This window comes from Malaclemys terrapin, chromosome 1 (genome assembly GCF_027887155.1).
Source record: "Malaclemys terrapin pileata isolate rMalTer1 chromosome 1, rMalTer1.hap1, whole genome shotgun sequence".
Taxonomy (NCBI): domain Eukaryota; kingdom Metazoa; phylum Chordata; order Testudines; family Emydidae; genus Malaclemys; species Malaclemys terrapin.
The window spans coordinates 11,523,862-11,547,584 of NC_071505.1; the positions used below are offsets into that span (position 1 = coordinate 11,523,862).

A 23,723-nucleotide genomic window follows, 5' to 3' on the forward strand; every position below is an offset into this window, starting at 1 on the left:
ATCATGCATAATGAAAACCTCATTTTGAGTGGACACTGAAGTACCACTCAGCTGGGATCCTAGTTCTCCCAGCCACCATCTTGTTTAAAACCAAAATTTTCAAACTTGATTGCCACAAGTTAAGCCCCTAACTCCATATTTGGACATCCAAGTTTGAAAACAGGCCCCGGTCTATTAGCAGAGTTCTGCCACCATTGCCCTGGTCAGTGTGAGAGAGGATATTTTCCTGGAGCGCTGTGTTAGCATGGTATTTGAAAACTGCATTATCATCTACCTAGCGCAGGTAGGCGATTGCTTGCTTTGACAAACACCATCCTAGAACCCTGCTCAGTCACACAGAGTGTTAACCAGCGTGGGTCTAATCCCATTCTGCACAGGACTATGGGACGGAATTATTTCTGGTAAGAGAGGAATTGGATCTGGCCTAATACCACTGCTCTATGGGCATCAGGGCTGTGGGTCATTCTGTGTAGGCTGCAGTACACCTAATGTGGCAATGGTGAGAGGTTCTGGTCCAACAGTCCTGATGCCTGAGGCCTGAAAAGGGCCAACACTCCAACGCAGGCAACAGCAGCGGAAATGTGATGGATGCCATCTTGGCCAACATGCCAGGGATTGAACCAGGACTCCCAGGGCTAAAAGCACAACTGCTACAGCTTGAGCGAAAGGACCCTCAGTGGAACAGCACCGGACTCATAGTCTCTGTGCACTGGCACAGAGAGGCACCTGTCACTCCAGTGGTTATACACGCTTTTCCCACTCTGCCCTTCCAGCATGTCTCAATTCTGCACTGGAGAAGCCACAGGTAGGGGTGGGAGGCCGTGCTTACAGTGTGCCTGGCTCAAAGGGGTTGCAGACCTGGCCAATAAAAATTCTACAACTTGAGCCTAGTCGCTGAGGGGCAAAATGACAGACACCACACTCAGACGGTAACAATGGAGGGTCACGACTGGCCTCGCGCCATCAGTGCAGAGGTGAAAAGCTCCCTATGCAGCGGTCACAGGAGAAACTCTCATTCCTTTCTCCATACACTTAGCTGCCATTTATTTGAACCTGGGCGACGCTGTTCTCCCTCAAGTGCACGCTCCTCTCAAGCCACAAAAAAACAGCCAACATAGCCGGTGAAGGAAGCTGGTGGTCTGTCTGCGAGAGGTTCAGTTTATACCGAAGCAAACGGGCTGGACACAGATGGGACAGGGAAGTTGGGCCAATGTGACAAAAGTGCCACACGAAATAGCTCTCCGGTGACTTTGTTTTGTTTCTTTTTTCCTTGTCAGACAGACTTTCATATTGTCTTTGGTTTTTACGCCCTCTACCCCCACTCCACGGCTTTCCTGCTTCGCAAATAATCCACTTGCTAACCACGTTGCTTAGGAATTTCAGATCAGATCTGAATTTTTGGCAGTCGGGGTCACACCGGCCTATGCAAAGCAGAGACTTAATCGTTTGGGATTTAGCTTTCTCAGGACAGATCCAGAGGCAAAAACTGTTTTAGTGCAATTACTATAGACCCTCCTTTAAAACAAACAGTCATTAACCTCCTCAGTGCTCAGGGACCCTTTTACTGCAGTTTGACAGGGACTTAGCACTGAAGACCGCCAGCCCCCTAAGTAAGCAGTATGCAGTTAAATGCTAATAACCTGCCCACCCCACTCTGCCGAGAAGACTCTGCAATCCTGTGGTTGCATTCAGCAACTTTGCAACCAATGGGCTATGGAAGCGGAATCAGTTAGTGAAACCTGCAGATGGAGCAAAGGGGGGGCCGGAGCCCTAGCAATCTCTAACAGTGGGAGGCTGTTGGTTCATGTCCGTGCCACAGGTTTAGCATCTGAAACTCAAGATGGCCGTTTATTTAGCTGTGCCTGGTCCAGCTGTAGTTAAGTGCGGCATACAGACCATATGTGTCTTACCTAATCAGGTGCTGCTTGCTCAAATCAAGCTGGAGCATTGCATTCTGGGTCTTTGTAGTTCCATGGTCCCCATCTCCATAGTAAATATATGGGGTGGTGGCAATCTGTTCCATTTGACATGAAGTAGTTGCAGCTCCTGCCCCCCTGCCAATGGAGCCCTGGGTTGGGCAAAGTTTGGGCACCCCTCAGCAGGTTCTGCATGTGATTGGTGCTAAGCCATAGACAGCCACTAAGATCTCATGTGTCTCTGTAACACTGACAGAACCTGCTCGGCAGTGGGCAGGATCGAACCCGGGATCTCTGGAGCTTAGTGCATGAGCCTCTACTGCATGAGCTAAAAGCCAGCTGGCTGTCAGCTAAGGTTGTAGAGCAGACTCATTTTTTATCTCTCTCTTTAAGTGGTCTCGGTGCCGCTGGATGGGACAGAACACCACACCCAGAAGGTGTGTGGGTTACACCTCCATCTGTAAAATGGTGACAATGCCTTCCTCCCTCTCTGGTTTGTTGTAAGTTTAATGCATAAATCACCTTGTTGCTAAGTATTTTCACTGTAGGATTGATACCTGCAGCTCAAATTTCCCCAGTGCATCAGCTGCTGGAGTAGCCCCAACAGGATTCCCCATTGTCTTACCAGACTCATTATGATCAGAGACCAGTCTGAGAATGTCCCCTGGTTGCCCATCAATATTGAAGCAGACAGCTAGCTTGCTGGAGGGGAAATCAATGACAAAGTGAGGGTCTCCATCCGCTGAGAAGACATGAAAAGGAGAGCAAAGGTAAGAGACGTTCATGGAATACCAGTGCAATCTCACAAAACAGGTCTCAAAGAGCCTTGTCTCTGTTTTCTTCAAGATCTACTGGTACATTTTTAAAGGCTTTAGGGATAACTGGTTTTGTTCCCCCACAAAAATGTCGAGTTTAAGGTGAAAAGTCAAAAACCAAAATATTTCATTTCTGAAGTGCTGCCACGGTACTTCATGGGAGTTGTAGTTCAGGTGCCTCATACCCCCATTATCCTCTATAGGCCAGGCTCCCTGGCTGGACTACATCTCCCATGATGCACCACAGTTTTTCCTCTTGGTGAAGGGCTGCCATGCAATGCAGCAGCTGCGTAGTCATGGTGCATCATGGGAGATGTGACCCTGGCCCATGGAGAAGAGGTGTGTGAGGCACCCAAACGACATCTCCCATAAGGCACCATGACAGCACTTCAGAATTGAAACATTTCTTTTTTCAGCTGAAAACATTTTGAGTGTTCTGTTTTTTGATGAAAATTCAAAATTTTCCATGGGAAGTAACCACTTTTTGTTTAGTCCAAAACCCAATTTTCTATCAATAAACAGTTCAAAGGGACAATTTTTGATCAGCCCTAGGATTAGCATTAACATCAGGCACAATGAAAGTTAACAGTTGAGTCTGGGCAAGTCCTCCTGCCCATCAATATTTATTTGATGCAGTAGCAGATAGATTTCCCACACAGCAAGTGATCCACTCCTGCAGCGCCAGCTGGTGGAACACAGCCATACAGAGATTGGCCTGAGCTGTGAACTTCAGAGCTAAGTGTGATCTTCTTTGGTGTCTGGTGAAGTTCAGATCTAGGTTCTTGGTTTAGGTCTATTTAATGTTTTAAAGGATGGTCAAAAAAAACAATTAAAAATATTGCGAAAACGTTTTGACATTTTTTTCCTGGCTTTTAAAATTTCAGCAACATTATTTTGAAAATCAAGTTATTGTGATGCTAAAATATTGAAATAAACCCCTCATGACTCCTAAAATGAACTGTCTGTTTTAAATAATGCACCTGTCTTCCTAATATACCACCCCACGGTGCTTCCTAATTAGCCTCCTCACTAACTTTTAGCAATTCCTGATCCTCTCTCTTTTTTTCTTCCAAATTACTGGGTTTTAATCAGATGAATAGGATCTTTGCTGGTTTGCTCCAGGAGGATGTACGTCAAAGGCACTAAGAGTTGTGGCTTTTGTAAACCAACCGTTGTTTATCTTCAGTTCCAAAGTATATAGAACTGGGAAATAGACACTGACCTGATGTTCTGGATATTTTAATTCTTTGTTTGTCTGGTTGCTTGGGTACACCTAGAAGTGGGGAAGAGAAGGCAGCCAGAGTTACAGGTACCATAACAGACTAAGCAATGTTACAACAATGTTCCCAAAACACTGCTCAGAGAAATTACATGACTTGCTCAAGGACACGCATTGAGTCATTAGCAAAACCAGGATTATAATCCCAGTCTCCTACCTCCCGATCCGGTGCTTTAACCACTAGACAATCCTTTCTAATGATATCAGTTCTGAGGGGTGCCTGTTTCGAAGGAATGTGTCCAATTATTATAGCTATTTTGTTTGTACCTGGTGGTGCTTTGTGTCCTTGCAAACTCTGCACTCTTTCCCCAGTGCCCTCAGTAGAAGGACTGGCATGACCCTCCTTAGGCAGGTCTGTCTGTAACTCCTTCATCTTCAGGGAGGTGAAGGGGGTGATGAAGTTGTAGGTCAGGGCCAATGACTTGGCTTTATCCATCAAGTGTTCCCTCTCCTCACTGTCATCGCTCTTCAGCCAGGAAGTCAGCAGCTCCTTAATGGTGAGATAGCTCCATGCCCTTTCAGCATAATTCTGAGTCTCCTTGCCATCCTCCATGCCAGGAGAGCCCCTGATGTCATTCTTGCTTGGGACGTCTATGGCCACGTCGGTTTTCAGGAGAATGTACTTGTCGGCATTGCTGGCCGTCACCTCCACGTGGAGATTGCCCGAGTTGCGTTCGATGAGCTTCCCAGCAATGACAATTTCGGACCCATTGAAGTAGTTGGGGAAGAGGTTCTGAGTGACCTGCTCCACGCTGTCTTTGGGATAATCAACCCGGATGTCGGAGAGAAGGGGCGTCCCTATCTCGTCATAGAACCTGAAACAAGTCACATTTCCCACAGGTTAGTGTTTTCAGCCAGGTACTCACATGCACACACAGGTACATGTACGCAGGGGTACACACACACAGAGTGAGTGCTGAATTTGCACTCGGGGTGGGATATTCCCCCAAGGTAATATCAGAGGCATGTTGGTAGGAGGTTGCCTTTCCGTGGTTCTTTGAGCATGGATTCTGTGCTAGGATCTAGTGGCTGTATTCCACATGATCTCCTCTGATACAGGAGGCCTCGAAGGGGAAGATCTCAGCATTATTTGTTTTATGATTCTATGAGAGTCAGAATGGCTTCCACTAGATCTTGAATACTACATACAGATGTGGTCTTCTCATCTCAAAAAAGATATACTGGCATTAGAAAATGTTCAGAGAAGGGCAACTAAAATGATTAGGGGTTTAGAATGGGTCCCATATGAGGAGAGATTAAAGAGGCTAGGATTTTTCAGCTTGGAAAAGAGGAGACTGGGGGGGTATGATAGAGGTATATAAAATCATGAGTGGTATAGAGAAAGTGAATAAGGAAAAGTTATTTACTTGTTCCCATAATATAAGAACTAGGGACCACAACATGAAATTAATGGGCAGCAGGTTTAAAACAAATAAAAGGAAGTTCTTCTTCACACAGCGCACAGTCAACCTGTGGAACTCCTTACCTGAGGAGGTTGCAAAGGTTAGGACTATAATAGGGTTTAAAAGAGAACTAGATAGATTCATGGAGGTTAAGTCCATTAATGGCTATTAGCAGGATGGGTAAGGAATGGTGTCCCTAGCCTTTGTTTGTCAGAGGGTGGAGATGGAAGGCAGGAGAGAGATCACTTAATCACTACCTGTTAGGTTCACTCCCTCTGGGGCACCTGGCATTGGCCGCTGTCGGCAGACGGGATACTGGGCTGGATGGACCTTTGGTCTGACCCAGTATGGCCGTTCTTATGTTCTTACGTTCTTATGAAGATTATACACCCATAATATATTGGTGTTTCATCTAGGGCTTTCTTACAGGACCTACCACATGCCTGGGAATGTCTCCCACTTGGTTGGATTGAAAAGCGTTTATAAGGGACCCAGACCTGGGTTTACGGCTGCATGATTCCCCTGCTACAACTGATGGCCTGACTGAGACCTAAAGCCACCTAGAGAGCACTGCATTCCCTACCAGGCTTGAGCTTTCCAGACTCAGCCTCCTCTTCTCTTGCAAGGCAGGACTTGCAGAACCCTGAAATCAGGCATTGAAAGATAAATGAACAAAGAACTGGCTTCAACTCTATTTTTGTGGTCAAGCTACATTGATTTTTCATGCCTGCACATACAGGCTGTTAAAGAGCTGGGACTTTGGACATTTTTTTATTTTTTCTTTATAAAAAGCTTTTCCGTTTCCTTTTTTAGAATAGTATTGAGCACTCTAGTGCCCTCAGTCTAAGGACCTCAAAGCCCTTTGGAAGCATCAGTTAACCCTAAGAGTGCTATTATTCAATCCAGGTCACAGAGTACTAAAACAAAGCACAAGTGACACTGGGACTTGCCTGAAACCACACAGAGGGTCAGTGGCTTTGCTGAGAGGAGAACCCAGCAATCCTGACTCCATTTTACCTACTCTAACCACAGGACAACACTCCACTACCTTTACAAGCAAGTCTTTTCTCTGATGAGCTCTTGCTGCCTGATATAGTTCCCTCGGCTTTCAATGCTTCAGGATAAGATGTTTATGCTGCTGCTTTCCAAATTTCACATGCTAAGGTGCAACTCCCATGGGAAAGGTGGTGGATGGGTTTCCACAATGTATTAAAGTAGAGAACGCAAGCATGCTAAGCATAGTGTAACAAAGCAACACAACTATGATTGGAGGTGTGCAGGCTCACCCCTATGGATACCTAGGGAAACTAGGAGTTTTTTCCCCCATGGAAAATTTCATTTATTTGGTGGAAATTCAAACACCAAAAAATGTTGGTCAAAAACCGAATAACTTTCAATGTGGAAATACAGCCACAGTGCCTCATGGCGGTTTTCGTTTGGGTGACTCATGCTCCCATTCTCCTCTACAAGCTTGGCTCCCTGTTTTAGGCTACATCTCCCATGGTGCACCATGGTCTCCTTCTTGAAGAGGGGAGGCAAAGCTATATGAAAATCCCTGGCTATGGTGTACCATGGGAGATGTAGTCCGGTCAGGGAGCCCAGCCCATTGAGGTGAATGAGGACAGGAGGCAACCAAACAATGACTCCCATGAGGCTATGCTGCAGCATTTCCAAATTCAAATATTTTAGGTTTGAGGTGAAATATTTTTCAATAAAAAACCCAAATCAAAAATTTTCACAGAAAGCAGATGCTGTTTGTGCCGAGGCACCTTCACATTGTCTAACATCTATTTAAACGGGCAATGAGCCCTTGTTTCTCCACTTGCACCCTGGGGCGAGATGATGTAAGTGTCTCCCAGCTCTCCAGCCACCCAGATTTAGGGGCACACGCAATATCTCTGTCAAAAGAATTTAAACCAAAGCCTTGTTCCGAAGTGCACCAAAGCTGTACTATGATACTGTATCTTGAGGGGGGTTTAGAATCCCCAAGTAGCCATCCAGCCATGGAATGAGCTCTACAGCCATAAGAACAGCCATACTGGGTCAGACCAAAGGTCCATCTAGTCCAGTATCCTGTCTGCCGACAGTGGCCAATGCCAGGTGCCCCAGAGGGAATGAACAGAACAGGTGATCATCAAGTGATCCATCCCCTGTTGCCCATCCTCAGCTTCTGGCAAACAGAGGCTAGGGCAGCGTTTCTCAAATGCAGCCACTGTGGACTTTCCTTGCGGCTACAGCCTCCTGGGTAGTGATTTGGTGGGGGGTGGAGGGCGGCAAAGCAGCAGCCCCCTCCCCCAGGGCCACCAGCAGTGGTTGGGCCCTGCCCACCTCTGGAGACACAAAAGCTGGAGGAACAGACAGCCAGTGAATTCCCCACCTTCCCACCGCTGGTGGGGTCAGCTCCAGCCCTGGGGTGGCGGGTGGCAGGCCCAGCCACGGGGCTTCAGGTGCCATTCCCTGGCTATATAGTGGTGGGCGCTGGCCCCAAAGTCACCCCCCCATCACCCCTGGTCCTCACTGCCTCCCCCAGTGCTCTTAGCCCCTGCTGCCTCCATATCCACCTTGCCATCCAGGGCTAAATTTGTCCACAGGTTTGCCTGGGCTGAGTAAGTCTGCTGTGAAAAGTGATATTTGTATGTTTGTTAATATCACTTTGCCCAGCAGACTTAGTAACTAGGAAGTCTTTTAAAAAAAGCAACCAAAAAAGCAAAAGACACAACAAGAAAAAAGATAAGAACATGCAAAGCACCTTATTTGTGTTTCTATTCTGTTTAGGGTTAGTAAAGAATAGAGACAACTGTACATTATTTTTATTATTGTGTTTGCAAAAAAAATTCTACATAAATAAATGACACTGATTTAGACATGTGTATGTGCATAGTTATTTGTTTTTCCTAAAGTTAATTAAGTGTTTTAGGAAAAAGTGTCAGAGCAGAACAAGAGTTGGTGGCTGCACTCTGAGGCCACCAAAAAAATTGTTGTGAGAACCCCTGGGCTACAGACACCATCCATGCCCAGACTTGTAAGGGCTTATCTGAGCTACACCTCTCAACCACTGTCAAACCTCTAACAGCCCCAAGTTTTTGAGGGAGAGGGGCTTGTATTGGCACCCACATTTTGCTAACGGCCCATATCTTTATAAACAAATTCCCTGGGGAAGCCGAAATCCAGATCCACCATCCGCCGCTAGAGCCGGTCTCTACTGTGAATTTATCTGAGGTCCCTCCTCCCCAAACCCAGGCCCACAGGGGTGACCCAGTCTCGTCCAAGGCCCCAGTGCACCCAGGGCGAAGCTCAACAAACCCTTTTAGCTGTGCGGCTGCGTCCTCGTCCTCCTGGACCCGCCGCATCATGCCGCAATTCTCCAGAGACATCCTCTCCAGAAGCTTGTAGTCGACGTCGTTGCCAATGCCAATGGTGAAAAGGCAGAACTTCTCACGGATAGCCTCCTTGGTGTTGCTGAGGATCTTGGAGGACTGCATCTCCCCGACCGTGGGTCGCCCGTCTGTCAGGAAGATGATCAGGGAGACACTCCTGGCGTCAATGTCGTTCTGAGCGATGTAATTGTTAAGCAGCTTTGCACTCGTCTGGACAGCCTCGTTAATATTAGTACCTGGGAATGCAACAAAGTCACGAGCTTATTTTCATAGAATAGAATATCAGGGTTGGACGGGATCTCAGGAGGTCATCTAGTCCTATGTGCGGTGCAAATAGCTGACAAGAAAATCTCAACAGCTTGCAAACATCTGATATGTTCTACTCATTGCGATGCGCCCTTTCCCTCAAAAACAGTACTGTTCCTGCAAGCAGGCTCTGTTACTCCACTTCTTGACAGGTCTGTACCTCTGTCAACGGGCACCACTACAAACGCAACACTTGCCACTCCAGTGACTGCAACAGAGGAGGTGGAAAACAAGGCTAAAAATACTAGAGACAGTCCTGAAGCGAAATCCTGGCTCCATTCTTGAATGTTAGAAGATGGGAATCTAAACCCAGAACCCCAAATGGATTTTGGGAGCCTGGGCTTGTTTTAAGCCATGAGGACACATTTTTAACCTCATAACTATATACATGAAATTACAACCTGTAACATTACTGTATCAACAATCATATTATAAGGCATCGTGAGCCTTCCGAAGACACCCGACATGACAAACTTTGCATTGGATACCACACAATCATATTATAAGGCTGAACGTGGGGGCGCAGGATGTTCCCTCAAGATACAGAGTGTCACAACATGTTTTTCAAAAACAGAGGGCAGAAATCCCACATGGTTACCAGTATCCTTTTTAAACCATAACTCAGCAAAATAGCATGGAAGACTGAAAGCAATGATTTTTTCCCCCCAAAATCATTTTGCAGTAAAGGGCTCATTTGTGGGTAGGTAGGTGGGTGTACATATACTGATGTGAAGACACCCAGCCAACATCTGTTTGCTAAACCAGACCCATTAAAGAAGCAAATCAGGATGGTACACCCGCTGAGATGGACAATCAATACATCTCTTTTTTTCAAACTTCAAAGTTTGGCATGCCGTTCATTATTTCTCTTTGTTTTGAGCTGTAATTAGTCATATCCACTCAATGCAGGCTCAGCTGGCCCTTACGTGGTTCTCCTATGACACCTCTGGGATAACATGCTTTGTTCATTTGGTAATCACCTTTGGTAATTGCTTAGCTAGGCATGTCCCCCTCCCCACCCCACCTCGCCTCTTCCTGAACTCTTTAGCTAGTAGTACAGGCAGTGCAACAGAGCATCCTGTTTGCTCATTTTTCCTTTGGAATGCTTCAGTTAGAGTGAATGCTCATTGTTTAGGCTGATAAGGAAAAGTAGGGGAAGCCCTTGCAGATTTTTGGCCAGCCAGAGTCTCTTGTCTTCCCAGAATTTCTAGAGATCATTTTACAGGGCTTTGTGCAGGTAATTTGGTGCTTAGACGTGAAGCTGATGATGGGTCCCCAAGAAGTACATTAGGTTACTGGGGTTCCCAAACATATTTATATTGTAGACCACAACTTAACAGAGAGATCATTGCACCAAATACTGTCTCTTCTATTACAATTAGAGGATTATTATTTATTTATTTTGTTACAGTAATGCTAGGCTCCCTAGTCCTGGATCAAGACCCCTCTGTTCTAGGCACGGTACAAACACAGAAGTCAAACAGCAAGTCAAACACGGAACAAAAAGACACCTTCCCTCCCATTTGCAATCTCTGCGGCAGCTCCTGCAACTGCTTGCATGCTAAACTAAGTCTTGAATACATCTCCAGCTGCCCCTTAACAGTTGCTTAGCAGCTGGAAACAAGGAGAAGGAGCCAGCACCATGTGACCAACCAGCTCTCTGTAGGCCACAGTTTGAGAACAGCTAGTTTAGATAGTTGGGAAGCTTGTGTGATGAGAAGTCAGAGGGTGGGATTTTCAAATATGCTCAGCGGTGGGCTAAATCTGCTACCAGGGAAATGAACAGTAAAGTTCCTATTGACTCCAACAGTGAGGCCAATGCTGAGACCTTTTGATAATTCCACCTGGTGTTCCCTGAAGAGATCTGCAAGGTCTCAGGCTGGGGTAAATTAATCAAAGGAACAAGTCAATCCCACCTGGGTCTCCATAGCCTACCTCCAGTAGGTGATATGTTATGGATGTACTTCTTGGCGTCTCTTATGTTGTTTGGAGTCACTGGCACCAGACGGTCCTGTTGCCAGACCTTGATTCGGTTAGCAAAACCAATAACATTGAAGTGGTCCTCAGGCCTTAGGTCCTTGAGAATGGTGAAGAGAGCATCTTTGGTCTAAAGAAAAGAAAAGAACAAGTCAAATTCTCACCGTTTAATGACAAGGGCCCATTGATTCCAATGGGAGCTGGGTGCCTAAATACCTTTGAGGATCTGAGCCAATAAGCCTCACTCCCTGGATGTTTATTATTTGTATTACAGTAGCACCTAGCGACCAGGGCCCCACTGTGTTAGGTGCTGGACAAATATATAATGAAATGACAGTCCCTGCCCCAAAAAGCTTGCAATCTAAGTAAGACGGGAGACACTATTTGGATACAGGGGACTGACAGGGCAGGACAAGGGAACAATTATGAGTAGTGGGGCAGCGGCTGCAACACACCCGTTGCCTAACCATTGTCAAGTCTTTTGCAGGCATCGTGGCGTAGGTAGGTTTTAAGGCAAGATTTAGGGGATGCTAGTGGCTTTGCAGGTATTTACAGGCATACAGGGCAGCCTGGCAGAATGCATGAAGGAGCTTGTCCAAAAGAGTGACAAATAGGGTAATCCAGGTGATAGAAATCAAATATTTCCAGACCTGGGGTTTTTATACAAAGAAAACCTGGAGAAGAGCACAAACGTGCCATCAAGCTGAGTGGCCAATATTCCTCTTGATTCTACATTGAAGCTGGCGATTTCATTGCAAACAAATTACCCATTGCAATGGAATCTCTTAGTCATCCCTCCAGCTGGTGATCTGGGGTCTGATCCAAGGTCCATTCGAAATCAGTGGGATTCTTTCCATCAGCTTCAATGTGCTTTGGATCAGACGACGGGTGCCCTGAGCACCTCCTACTGATCCGCATCCAATTTGTAAACCCTTCCCAAATGTTGTTTTGATGATTTCTCTCTCCCTTTCCCCCTTTCCAATCTGGCAATAACTGAGATTTAATCTACTGTTACGTTTCTGCAGAAAGCATTCCATGACTGTTTCAGAGACAACGCTACTAATAGAGACAGAGACAGTGATCAGATGGTGCCCTTGTATTTTAGCAGTGATGGGAGGTTCAGATTTAGGGTTTGGTCCAGAAAAGCACCCAAGAGTTTGAATGCTTTCCCAGACCTCTGAAACCAGCATGGCAGCATGTGCTAGACATTCGCTACTTCCTGGAGTGTTTTCTTGGCATTTAGAACAATGAGGGAAACCTAATAGCAGGTGTTACAGGAATAAAGGCAGGGTGGGAGTTCACATCACTGGTGACGCTGCAATCCCACGTTTTGCTTTAGGATGTAATCTCTGCTTTTCATTCTTAAAGCACTTTGCAGACACTAGCTAATGCTAACACCAGTGAGGGGGTAAGTAAGCATTACTACCACTCTTTTACAGATGGGGAGACTGAGGTTCAGAGAGATGACTTCATTTGGCCTATACCCTACATCAAGTCACCATCAGGACTGGGAATAGTACGCGGGAATTCCCAGTTGTCAGTCCAGTAGGCCACGCTGCCTCTCATTTATACATGGAAGAAGTAGGGCAGTGAGACCCAGTGGAAGTGCGAGCGGATCCTACTACATCGCAATGAGGGAGTAGTTGGCCATTTGCTCCTAGAAAATGGTATATAAGTGGATGGAGAGTATGAAGGGGAGTAGGGAGTGTGGTAGGTTGCCATGTCAACCTCTAGAGAGGAAACTCTTGTGCTGGAGGTGAAGGAGGCTGAGAGGTTAGCAGGCTACCAGGCCTCTGCGTCTGTAAATTGCCAACTGTGATGTTCCCCTGGTGTTATCTGGACCGGTGATCTGCTAGGTCACTCCAATCCTCGAGTCTGGGAGCCAGCCTTACCCTGCTCTGCTGTGAGAACCCCCATTCCCGGGCTGTTCACGCACAGCCTATAGGTTGTAAGCTGCTCCCAGCTATGTGCGTGAGCACTTTTGGCCAGCTGCTGCTTGGATTGTGCAACCGAATGACACTAGCCAATATCTCCGGTCCCAGAAACAATCCTAGGAGCCTCCGTCTTGCAGTGTCCAGTTATGCCCGCTGGATGCCGCAAGCTTATATGAGTTCGTCAATTTAACAAAGAAATTGATATGTACCAGGCTTGTTATCCCAAGGGGAGTCTCTGACATGTTTCAAACCAAATGCACTGCTTCAGGTAGAATAAACAAATATATTTATTAACTACAAAAGATAGATTTTTAAGTGATGATAAGGGAAAGCACAACAAGTCAGATTTTGTCAAATGAAATAAAAGCAAAATGCATTCTAAGCTGATCTTTCAGTGCCCTTACAAACTTAGATGTTTCTCACCACAGACTGGCTGGAAGGTGGAAGAGAGAGAGCATGGCAAATGTCTCTCCCTTTTCTCATGTCCTTTCTTCCCTCTTGGCTTCCGCCCCCCCTTCAGAGTCAGGTGAGCATTACCTCATCGCAGTTCTGAACTGACCAAGGGAAGGGGGGTGACTCACTCGAGGGTGCAACAGATCCTTTGTTGCTGCCTAGACCAGTGTCTTTTGTTCCAGTGAGGCTGGGCTGGGTTTGTCCCATACATGCCCTGATGAGGTGTAAACCACCCCTCTGCTCTTGGAGAGTTTTGCCTGGGCTTGTTTTAAGCCATGAGGGAACATTTTCAACCTCATAACTATATACATGAAATTACAACCTATAACATTACTATAACAACAATGCTCCGTGCATCATGAGCCTTCCGAAGACACCCGACATGACAAATTTTGCATTGGATACCACACAATCATATTATAAGGCTGAGCATGGGGGTGCAGGGTGTTCCCCCGAGATACAGAGTGTTACACCAACGTAGGCAGGAGAAAGAGAGAGAGAGAAAGGAATAGAAACCAGGCCTATGGTTTAGGGATGAATTTCCAAATCCTATCATAGATGGGATTGGTAGCTCTGTTTAAGGGTGCCCAACCCTTCCCATGATCAGATCCTGTTTTCAGTTGCTTATAACTTTGCTAAACGTTAATCATTTGGGCTGAAATTTTCCATGCTGGGTGTCTGCCTCCAAATGAAATCTCCTGGAAATTTTCAGCTAAACCAATTCAGCCATTTCTGAGAACGAGGCTAGAGAAAAAGATACAGTCTTGCCCCTATTAAACAATTCTGGTGACCTTTTCTTTGAGCAGTTCTCATGCCACCAGGCTTTGGAGCAGGGATTGAGCAGAAGGGTAGCTTTTTGTGTCAGGATATGCCTTTCGCCGTCCTTGTGACAATCTGCCCAAATCTGGCTTAAGTATAAACCTCTGAAAAATCACAGGTTGTACTTGCTCAGTAGAGACTTGTTAGAGCTTCACAGCTAAAATCTCTGCAGCTTACATTTGCAATGAGCATGTTCCAGCCCAGAGCTGCAGGGGGTTGATCAGGACGTTCCCTTCAATTGCAGCTCTGGATTGTTATGGGTTGGGTGGGGGTTGGGCACCAGAGTTGACAGGAGGGCACCTGTCTCTCCTATGCTCTCACTGCCCCCCAGTGAGGAGGAGGAGGAAGCTGCCTGGTTTCAATGTAGAGAAGCAAGAGCCAGACCTAGGGGGACGAATGGAGTTGGCTGGGATGAGGAGGCTGGGACTGGAGGCTTGGGGGCGGGGGGGGGCAAGGAGACTGTGACTGTGACCAGTAGGATGGGGGGAAGGAAGTGAGTGGGGCAAGGAATGCAGATCTGAAAAGGAGCCAAATTCAAGTTGGAAAAATGGGACTAATAGGGCAAAAAAAAATGTAATTAAAGACTATCTCATAATGTCCACATACAAGGTATAATGTATTATCATTAAAGACTGTATCACAGTGAATACACACAAAGGGGGCTGAATTAAGGTTATGCTGGCACCTGTAATTCTACCATTTCCTAACTTTTGACTCCTTGACTTTGCAACCTTAATAATGTTCTTTTAATGTAGTGGTGTGCATGAAACATACATCAGTTTGGTTTGAGTCCAGACATGAGCAAAGGGTTAAGGGGGGGAGGGATGATCTTATTTAGTGGTTCCCTCCCCACTAGGTTTTACTTCAGCTCCAGTATAAACTAAGGGCCCGGTCCTGCACAATACTGGGCACTCTCAACTCACACTGAAGCTGATGGGAATGGAGGATGTGCCACGTCTTGCAGGAAAAGGCTCTGCGTGTGACAGGGCAGCGCTGGAATGAATCACCCTGATTGTTCTATATATTTGCCTGGCTCCTTTTGTCTTCGAGACCAGGCTGCTTTGTCACGGGAGGGCAAAGCACCCCCCCTCATGGACATGAAACTCTATCCTGATGAAAGTGCAACATGTGCATTGCAATCCATGTTCCTCTCCCCTGGATGGGCTATGGCAGTGGTTCCGGGCAGGCCACAAGCAGGTTTCGGGGGGTTCACCAAGCAGGGCCAGTATTAGACTCGCTGGGGCCCAGGGCAGAAAGCCAAAGCCCCATCGCATGGGGCTGAAGCCCGGAGCCCTGAGCCCCGCCATCCAAGACTGAAGCTGAAGCCTGGGCAATGTAGCTTCGTGGGGGCCCCTGTGGCATGGGGTCCTCCTGATTGCTACCCTCTAACGCCGGCCCTGGCTTTTACATGCAGAAAATCAATTATTGTGGCACAGCTGGGCCATGGAGTTTTTATAGCATGTTGGAGCGGGCCTCAGACAGAACCCCTGGGCTCCGGGAAAGGCATGTCCTTGGGAGTATTAAGAGGTGTATACAACTCAGGAGCTGTCAAGGGACTACAGCTTTTATCAACGGAAACTGGTCAGAAAGTTTCTACTGCTGGCATCCCTCGGAGACTTTAAATTTATTGCACCAAAAGGCAAAACTCCTGCACTGACTGATGGCTGGAGTGAGAAGTGAGGGCTCCTGTAGCTACTCTGTGGCAGCCTCTGTGCTTAGGGCACATGGACAGCTTTCTGCCTTCGGGCCTTGTAAGGCCACAGTCGGAATTTATCTTGAAATGCTCCAGGGACTCCCAGGCACTGCAGTGAGAGTCCAGCTTTTCTCTGCACCTAACGGGGTCTCTGCTGCCAGCGCCCAGAATGAGTCATTCCACTGAAACGCATGGATGAGGACGATTAACCCTTTGATCGCTGGTATTTTCCAGACCGCTAGCCAGAGGGGTGTTTAGCGTGACAATGAGTCACCCTGCATTTAGCCTGGTATTCTTGTTTTTAACATGGGAGCGCTGAGGAAGCCAGATCAAGGATCAGGGTCCTATCATGCGAGGCACTGTAGAGTTAAGTAACAAAGAAGGCTGTCTCTGCCCCAGGAGAGTGGGGAGGCAACAGGTGGAGAAGACAAGGAGTGACTGGGAGGAAGAAGTAACAATAAGAATCTGTGCTAGTAGATTTGCAGCCTTTAATGAGTTAAAAGAAGTGTGTTTGTGACAGCTGCCACTGGGGCTGACACACCAGGGAACCTCCAGCACTAACTGGATGACATCAAAGGTGGTTACAAGAAGGAGGGGGGGAAATTGCTCTCCTTAACCTCTGAGGACAGGACAAGAAGCAATGGGCTTAAATTACAGCAAGGGCGGTTTAGGTTGGACATTAGGAAAAACTTCCTAACCGCCAGAGTAGTTAAGCACTGGAATAAATTGCCCAGGGAGGTTGTGGAATCTCCATCATTGGATATTTTAGGGCAGGTTAGACAAACACCTGTGAGGAATGGTCTTGTTATTATGTAGTCCAGCCTTGAGTGTTGGGGACTGGACTAGATGACCTCTCGAGGTCCCCTCCAGTCCTACACTTCTATGAATCTCAACATCTTGGTCTGAAGAGTCAGGCTCTGCAGCTGGGAGACTGAAATCGAGAGCCACTGTGGGGCGGGGGGAGATACATAACACACACTGAGCAGTGGGCTATGCTGGCATTAACATTTCTGCAAGGAATCGCAAAAGCCAATGCGAGCCTATGGCACTCAGGCATCTCAAGCCTGGAGATGAAGGTGAGTAAATTCTCCATAGGGACAGACGGCCACAGGGACCAGGGGAAGCAGGAATCCAGCCCGTGTTGAGCTCTATGGCTGAGTTGCTGCTGGTTGCTGCAGCCTCCACACTGTTCAGTAATGGGAACACATTGGAAACCTCCGAGCACACTGGTCTGGCATGAATAGTAAGACAACAGCATGCCTAATGGTGCTCCTAGAAATATAACTGCTAATAACATAGTGCCTTTTACTTCAGGATCTCAAAGCACTTTAAAAGCATTAATCAGTCACAGCAGAGTAAACTGAGGCACAGTAAGATTAACTAGCTGCCTAATTAGTCGCAAAGCGAGTCATTGGCAGAGCTGGGAAAGGAACCTAGGCATCCTGACTGTCTAAATTTCACATTTTTCCAGCGTGCCACCCACGCCCGCCCCACATTTTAACCCCCAGACAACACCGCTCCCTCCCAAGCAAATGGTATGTGCTTCACAGGCAGACAGAGGGTGCACACCCAGTCTCCCCTTCCTCAACTGTTCACAAGAGCATGCTGGAGTGATGCAATCCCCGGGAATGCCCAGCAGGGTCAGTAGGAAAAGCCTGATAATGTGAGAGAGAAACGTTTCATGCCTAAATGCTGACATGGACATTCCCAGATGCTGATGGCGCAGCGTCAGACCCTCCGGGGCACCTTCTCTGAGTGGAAGGGCACCGCCGATGACATTTATACCACAATCCCTCGGTTGTTGTGCAGAGTGGGCCAAGGGGGAAGCGTGGCCGTCACACATGTGAAATGAAAGTCAAGCAGCTTAAAAGGAGACAATGCTCAGTTGTTAGGCTTCTCCAGCAGCGCTGCCCACTGCAGCTCCCATTAACTCCCAGCAATTACCTCACTGACAGGCCCGTTTCCTTAGCATGCTCACAAACTTTACCCCCCGGGCAGATAGTTTAACCACTCCTACACATACGCCTGAGCCGGGGCCCGCTAAAGTCAAGGGAAGTCTTTCCATCGCCTTCAATAGACATTGGATCGGGCCCTGTTGTAAAAATTGACTAGCCTCAGCTTCACTCAAATCAGACATTTAGGGTATGTCTACACTGCAGCTAGGGCAGGTATCCATGGCTGGCCCATGCCAGCTGACTTGGGCTTGCAGGGCTCGTGCTGCAGGCTGTTTCATTGCTGTGTGGACTTCAAGGTTTGGGCAGAAGCCCAAGCTCTGGAATCCTCAAGGCCTAGCGCCCAGGCTCCAACTCCAAGCCAGCCGGCATAGGCCAGCCATGGGTATCTAATTGCTATGTAGACATACCTGAGAAACCTACTCTCCCAGGAAAGGCGCAATCATAGAATCATAGAATCTCAGGGTTGGAAGGGACCTCAGGAGGTATCTAGTCCAACCCCCTGCTCAAAGCAGGACCAATTCCCAACTAAATCATCCCAGCCAGGGCTTTGTCAAGCCTGACCTTAAAAACCTCTAAGCAATAACCACTGACCAATAGATGAATCACTCAGAGACATACACTACTCACCTGAATGAGCTAACTATGCATAATTTGGCTAAGGGATGATTAAAGAACTGGGGGAACTGCCAACAGCCCACAAATAACTACCAAGGAAAGAGAGGAGTTACACAGTGCAATACATGGGGATGCAGCTAGAAGCTAGGGGAGAACACTAAAAAAAGGGAGAGTTCTGGCTGCATATCAGGAAAATCGTCCTGTCCGTGGCTTGTCTGAGACTGCAGAATAAGCTCCTGAGGGAAGGGATCACTTCTACGTAGTCTATATCTCTTAGGTCCTTACACTGCCCCATTACCATAGTACCTGAGCAACTCACAGTCTTCATTGTATTGACCCTCACAACAGCCCATCAGGTAGGGCAGGGCTGTTATCCGCATTTACAGATGGCAATCAAGCCCCCGTTCCTCAAAGATACTTATGCGCTGCTCTGCTCAGCTTTGCAATGCCGCACTCCTGACAGCCTACTGCCTGGCGGAATCCACAGCCCTGAGCTAGGCACCCAGGCTCCCCATACAACGCATGGGGAGAGTTAGGCACCTACGAAAGGGACCCGCAGGAGCCAGCCGGCTAAGCAGGGAGCTGTCTAAACTAGCCAGTAATGCAATGCCAAGGAGAAGGGCTTAGGCGCCTACGTGGCTGAGCTAGGTGCCCTGTTTCCAGGAGGTCTGTGGCAGAATGGAGAACCACATCTGGGTTTCCCGCATTGCAGGCTTTGCATCTTACCCACCGAACCATCCACCTTTGAGACCCATCTGGGCAAAGCACAAGAGAATATCCACCGGGGAGCAATTCTGTGCCAACCGGGAGATGGACTGGATGATCCAGTAGGACTTTGCCCATATTATCTTCTATGCTTAAGGTCACAAGAGCCCCTTCCCCAACACACACAAGGAACAGCAAAGTTTTTGAGGCTAAAGCACAAGATCTGGAGACTCAAAGATAACAAGCAGGGATCCCCCATCAACAGCATCTACAGGACGTATTCCAACGTTACGGCCAAGCGCATGGAGCTCAGGAAATATCAAAGTTAAGGATGCACCATGTTATGATTATTCCTTATTTTTATTACATTAGAAAAAGGCCCCAACTGAGATCAGGGCTCCATTGTGCTAAGCACTGTACAAGAGTCATGTGCCAGGAATGCCCCTCTGCCATGTACATTGGCCAAACCGGACAGTCTCTACGCAAAAGAATAAATGAACACAAATCTGACATCAGGAATCATAACATTCAAAAACCAGTAGGAGAACACTTCAACCTCTCTGGTCACGCAGTAAAAGTCTTGCATCTGAAGAAGTGAGGTTCTTACCCACGAAAGCTTATGCTCCCAATACTTCTGTTAGTCTTAAAGGTGCCACAGGACCGTCTGTTGCTTTTTACAGATTCAGACTAACACGGCTACCCCTCTGATACTAGACCTCAAAGTGGCAATTCTTCAACAAAAAAACTTCAAAAACAGACTCCAACGCGAAGCTGCAGAACTGGAATTAATTTGCAAACTGGATACCATCAGATTAGGCCTGAATAAAGACTGGGTGTGGTTGAGTCATTACAAAACTTAAACTTAATTTCCCCACTACTAATTTCTCCGACTGTTACTCACACCTTCTTGTCAACTGTCGGTAATGGGCCACTCTCTTACCACTTCAAAAGTTATTTTTCCTCCCTTGGTATCCTGCTGTTAATTGATTTACCTCGTTAGACTGACCTCACACTTGGTAAAGCAACCCCCATCCTTTCATGTATTTATACCTGCTCCTGTATTTTTCACTTCGTGCATCTGATGAAGTGGATTCTAGCCCACAAAAGCTTATGCCCAAATAAATGTGTTAGTCTCTAAGGAGCCACAAGGACTCCTCGTTGTTGTTTTTTTAGTAAAAGAGAGTCGCTGCTCCAAAGAGCTTGCAATCTAAACAGACAAGAGAAAGGATTATCATCATCTTTGTTTTACAGACGAAGGACTGAAGTATTTAGGGTATGTCTACGCTGCATTGTGAACCAAGGTCTGTGAGACCCGGGCTTCTGTTTCCCAGAACACGCCTGAGTGTCCACACTGCATTGTAAACCTGGGTTTACAATTGCTGGACCCGGGTCTCACAGCCATGTTAATGCATCCATATTGCACTACACAGCTCTCCTGACTCGGGTCTGTGGTTTGACATGCATCCACATTGCAAAGTGGCAGGGCTTGGACTCAAGTCACAGCAGGAGTCAGGTTCTGACTCCTAGCAGGGTCCTAGAACATGGGACCTAAGTGCTTCCTGACTCTAATCAGACTGATTTGTTTGTGGACAGAGACGGGAGTCGAGCTCAAACCTGAGAAAGAGCCAGGGCTTAGTATGTAGTGTGGACATACCCAGGGAAACCAAATGACTTGGCCAAGGTCATGCAAAGCTGAGATTTGAACTTGTATATAGTGAGTACCAGGCTAGGGCTTTTCTCACAAGATCTTCATGGCACGCTAACCCTGTCCTCTCCTGCATAGACATGCCAACAGAGATCATAAGCTGATTCTTAACTAAGACAGGATTTATCCAGGAGCTTTTAAACCTGAGCTCCTTCCCGGGTTCTGCTGCATTGTTCCCTCCTTCACTCTATGCCCGCTGTTCGGAGCAGACAGTCTGTTCTTTTCTTTGAAGTCAACACCTTGCAGGCCACAGACTGCCATCCACCTTCCCTTTCAGAGTGTCTGTGTGATTCCCTCCAGGCAGATGGCCAGCACACAACCAAGAGCAATTCCTGTACGATCCAGGCAACAGGGGTTTTGACACTGACACTGCCAGCGAGGGCCCAGAGTTTGGCTGTAGCTATTCTTCACAACACAGAGCCGTCACAAAAGGATAACTGTGCTGGCCAGCCTTACAGGGAACCTGAATGTGGTCCCCTGCACCTCCTGCTAATAATTGGGCATCACAGATTCACTATGTAGCCTTGAGGAAGTTACTTTTCTGCCTCAGTTTCACTATCTGCAAAGGGGGCTTGGGAGAAGGATGGTCCAGTTATTAGGGCATTAGCTGCCACCCATCTAGGTCAGTGGTTCCCAGACTTGTTTTGCCGCTTGTGCAGGGAAAGCCCCTGGTGGGCCAGGCCAGTTTGTTTACCTGCTGCGTCCGCAGGTTCAGCCGATCGCGGCTCCCAGTGGCTCCAGGCCAATGGTAGCTGCTGGAAGCGGTGGCCAGTACGACCCTCGGCCCATGCAACTTCCAGCAGCTCCCATTGGCCCAGAGCAGCGAACCGCGGCCACTGGGAGCAGCAATCAGTCGAACCTGCGGACGCGGCAGGTAAACAAACCGGCCCGGCCCGCCAGGGGCTTTCCCTGCACAAGCGGTGGAACAAGTTTGGGAAGCACTGCTCTAGGTTCAATTCCCTGCCCTGTTGCAGACTTCCTGTACAACCCTGTGCAAGTCACATCACTCTGTGCCTCAGTTTCCCCTTTGAACAACACTCAGAGAGGCAGTGTGAGAGTAAGTGCATTACAGATTGTGAGGCACTTGGGTACTACAGGGAATGATGGCCACAGATCCACAAAGGTTAGACAGATAGAATCTTACCCGCCTTACAGGGCTAATTAATGTGCATAAGGTGTTTTGAACATGCAAAACACTATATAAATGGTAAGTATTATATACATTAATTATCGACTCTGCAGCCCAGATTAAATTTGAATCCTAAATGTTTTTGTAAATATACTTGATGCGAGACAATCTTGGGCAAGTCAAAGTCTCTCAGGTTTAAAGGTATCACCATTGTATTATACTGGAGTCATACTGGAGTAGGTCCATTGAAAACAATGGAGTCCCATAGTTATAAGCCAGAGCAATATGGTGGCGAATGAAGCCCTACATTCTTGTTCTCGCTGGATTTGTTTTAAATGGAATCTTTTAACAGGCACATCTCATACTAAAACCCGAACCCTCATCACCACAAACAGTTTCCATGGAACTAATAATTAAAAGGTCAATGCCAAGGGAAGAGACGTTACCCTCTGCCCTCGATTCATTGCCTAATGTCTCTCTCCCAGTTTGTCCTCAGAAGACAGTCAGTCAGTCCCCAGGCCTGAAAAATATTCCAAGCACTTGATCCCTTCCCCCTACACCCTGCAAGACAGATCTACAGCTGTCACAATGTCAAAAGGAGTTCAGACATCGAGCAGATGCACTCAACTGGATTTCAACATCAATTAGCCGCTACTCGGGTCAGCGAGAATCAAACAGAGGCCAGGGAGGTTATGCTTTTTATTTCAATTATCCTACAATCGTTTTCACACGCTACATGGAGGAAACAATCTTTTCTCACAGCATTTGACTGAATGCCACCAGCCTGGTGGTCACTACAATTTTTGGCAAGTTTTGAGAACATTGTATTTTTATGTAATCCATTGGGGAAAGTGATACAGGTCCCACTCTGTGCCCAATCCACAGACGATTTGAATCTGTTATAGCCCAAGTAGGGCAAGCTGTGGTAACTCATGGTCTTTTTAGTTCTGGAAGACCTGAGTTCCAGATGCAGTGCTTTGGACAATGTAGCTATTACACTTGTTTTGAGCAAACTCACAGTCCTGGGCTCTAACCACCAGATAACACTGCCTCAGAGACTTTAAGGCCAGAAGGGACCATCACGATTATCTATCTAGTCAGAAGTGAGTAAACAGTGTAGAATGTGCCCTGGGAGCTGGTTTCTTCTGTCCTCGGGGGTGCTCAACCCCTGCTCATCCTAGACCCTACCCCCACTCCACCCCCCTCCTGCAAGCCCCCACCCCCACCCTGCCCTGCCTTTTCCTGCCCCTGCTCTTCCCCAGGCCCCGCCCCCACTCCACCTCTTTCCTCAAGGCCCCACCCCTGCTCCGCCCCATCCCGCCTCTTCCCCACCTCTTTCCACCCAGTTCCGCCCCTTTCCCCGAGCGCGCCCCGTCCCCGCGCTTCCCCCTCCCTCCCAGCGTCTCCTGCACATCGCGGAACAGCTAATTGTGGTGGGCAGGAGGCGTAGGGTAGGGAGGGGGAGGAGTTGATTAGCAGGGCCACCAGCAGGCAGGAGATGCTGGGAGACGGGAGGAAGCCGGCTGCCTGTGGGTGCTAAGCACCCGCTAATTTTTTTGGTGGGTGCTCCAGCAACCGTTATCTGTACTACAGTGATGTCTTAGGCCCATACAGAGATTAAGTCTCCCTGGTGCTAGATATC

The 23,723-nt window shown here is 47.5% G+C and overlaps 1 protein-coding gene across 1 annotated transcript in view; it reads right to left on the reverse strand.

The window, feature by feature from the left end:
* ITIH5 (inter-alpha-trypsin inhibitor heavy chain 5) overlaps positions 1-23,723 on the reverse strand; it is a 62,442-nt gene that overhangs the window by 4,835 nt on the left and 33,884 nt on the right. Inside the window, exons 8-12 of the mRNA XM_054016161.1 lie at positions 11,032-11,203; positions 8,717-9,026; positions 4,278-4,825; positions 3,954-4,004; positions 2,542-2,658 (exon numbers count right to left, since the gene is read on the reverse strand). Of these exons, the coding sequence (XP_053872136.1) occupies positions 2,542-2,658; positions 3,954-4,004; positions 4,278-4,825; positions 8,717-9,026; positions 11,032-11,203 (1,198 nt within the window). The remainder of the gene's footprint in view (positions 1-2,541; positions 2,659-3,953; positions 4,005-4,277; positions 4,826-8,716; positions 9,027-11,031; positions 11,204-23,723) is intronic.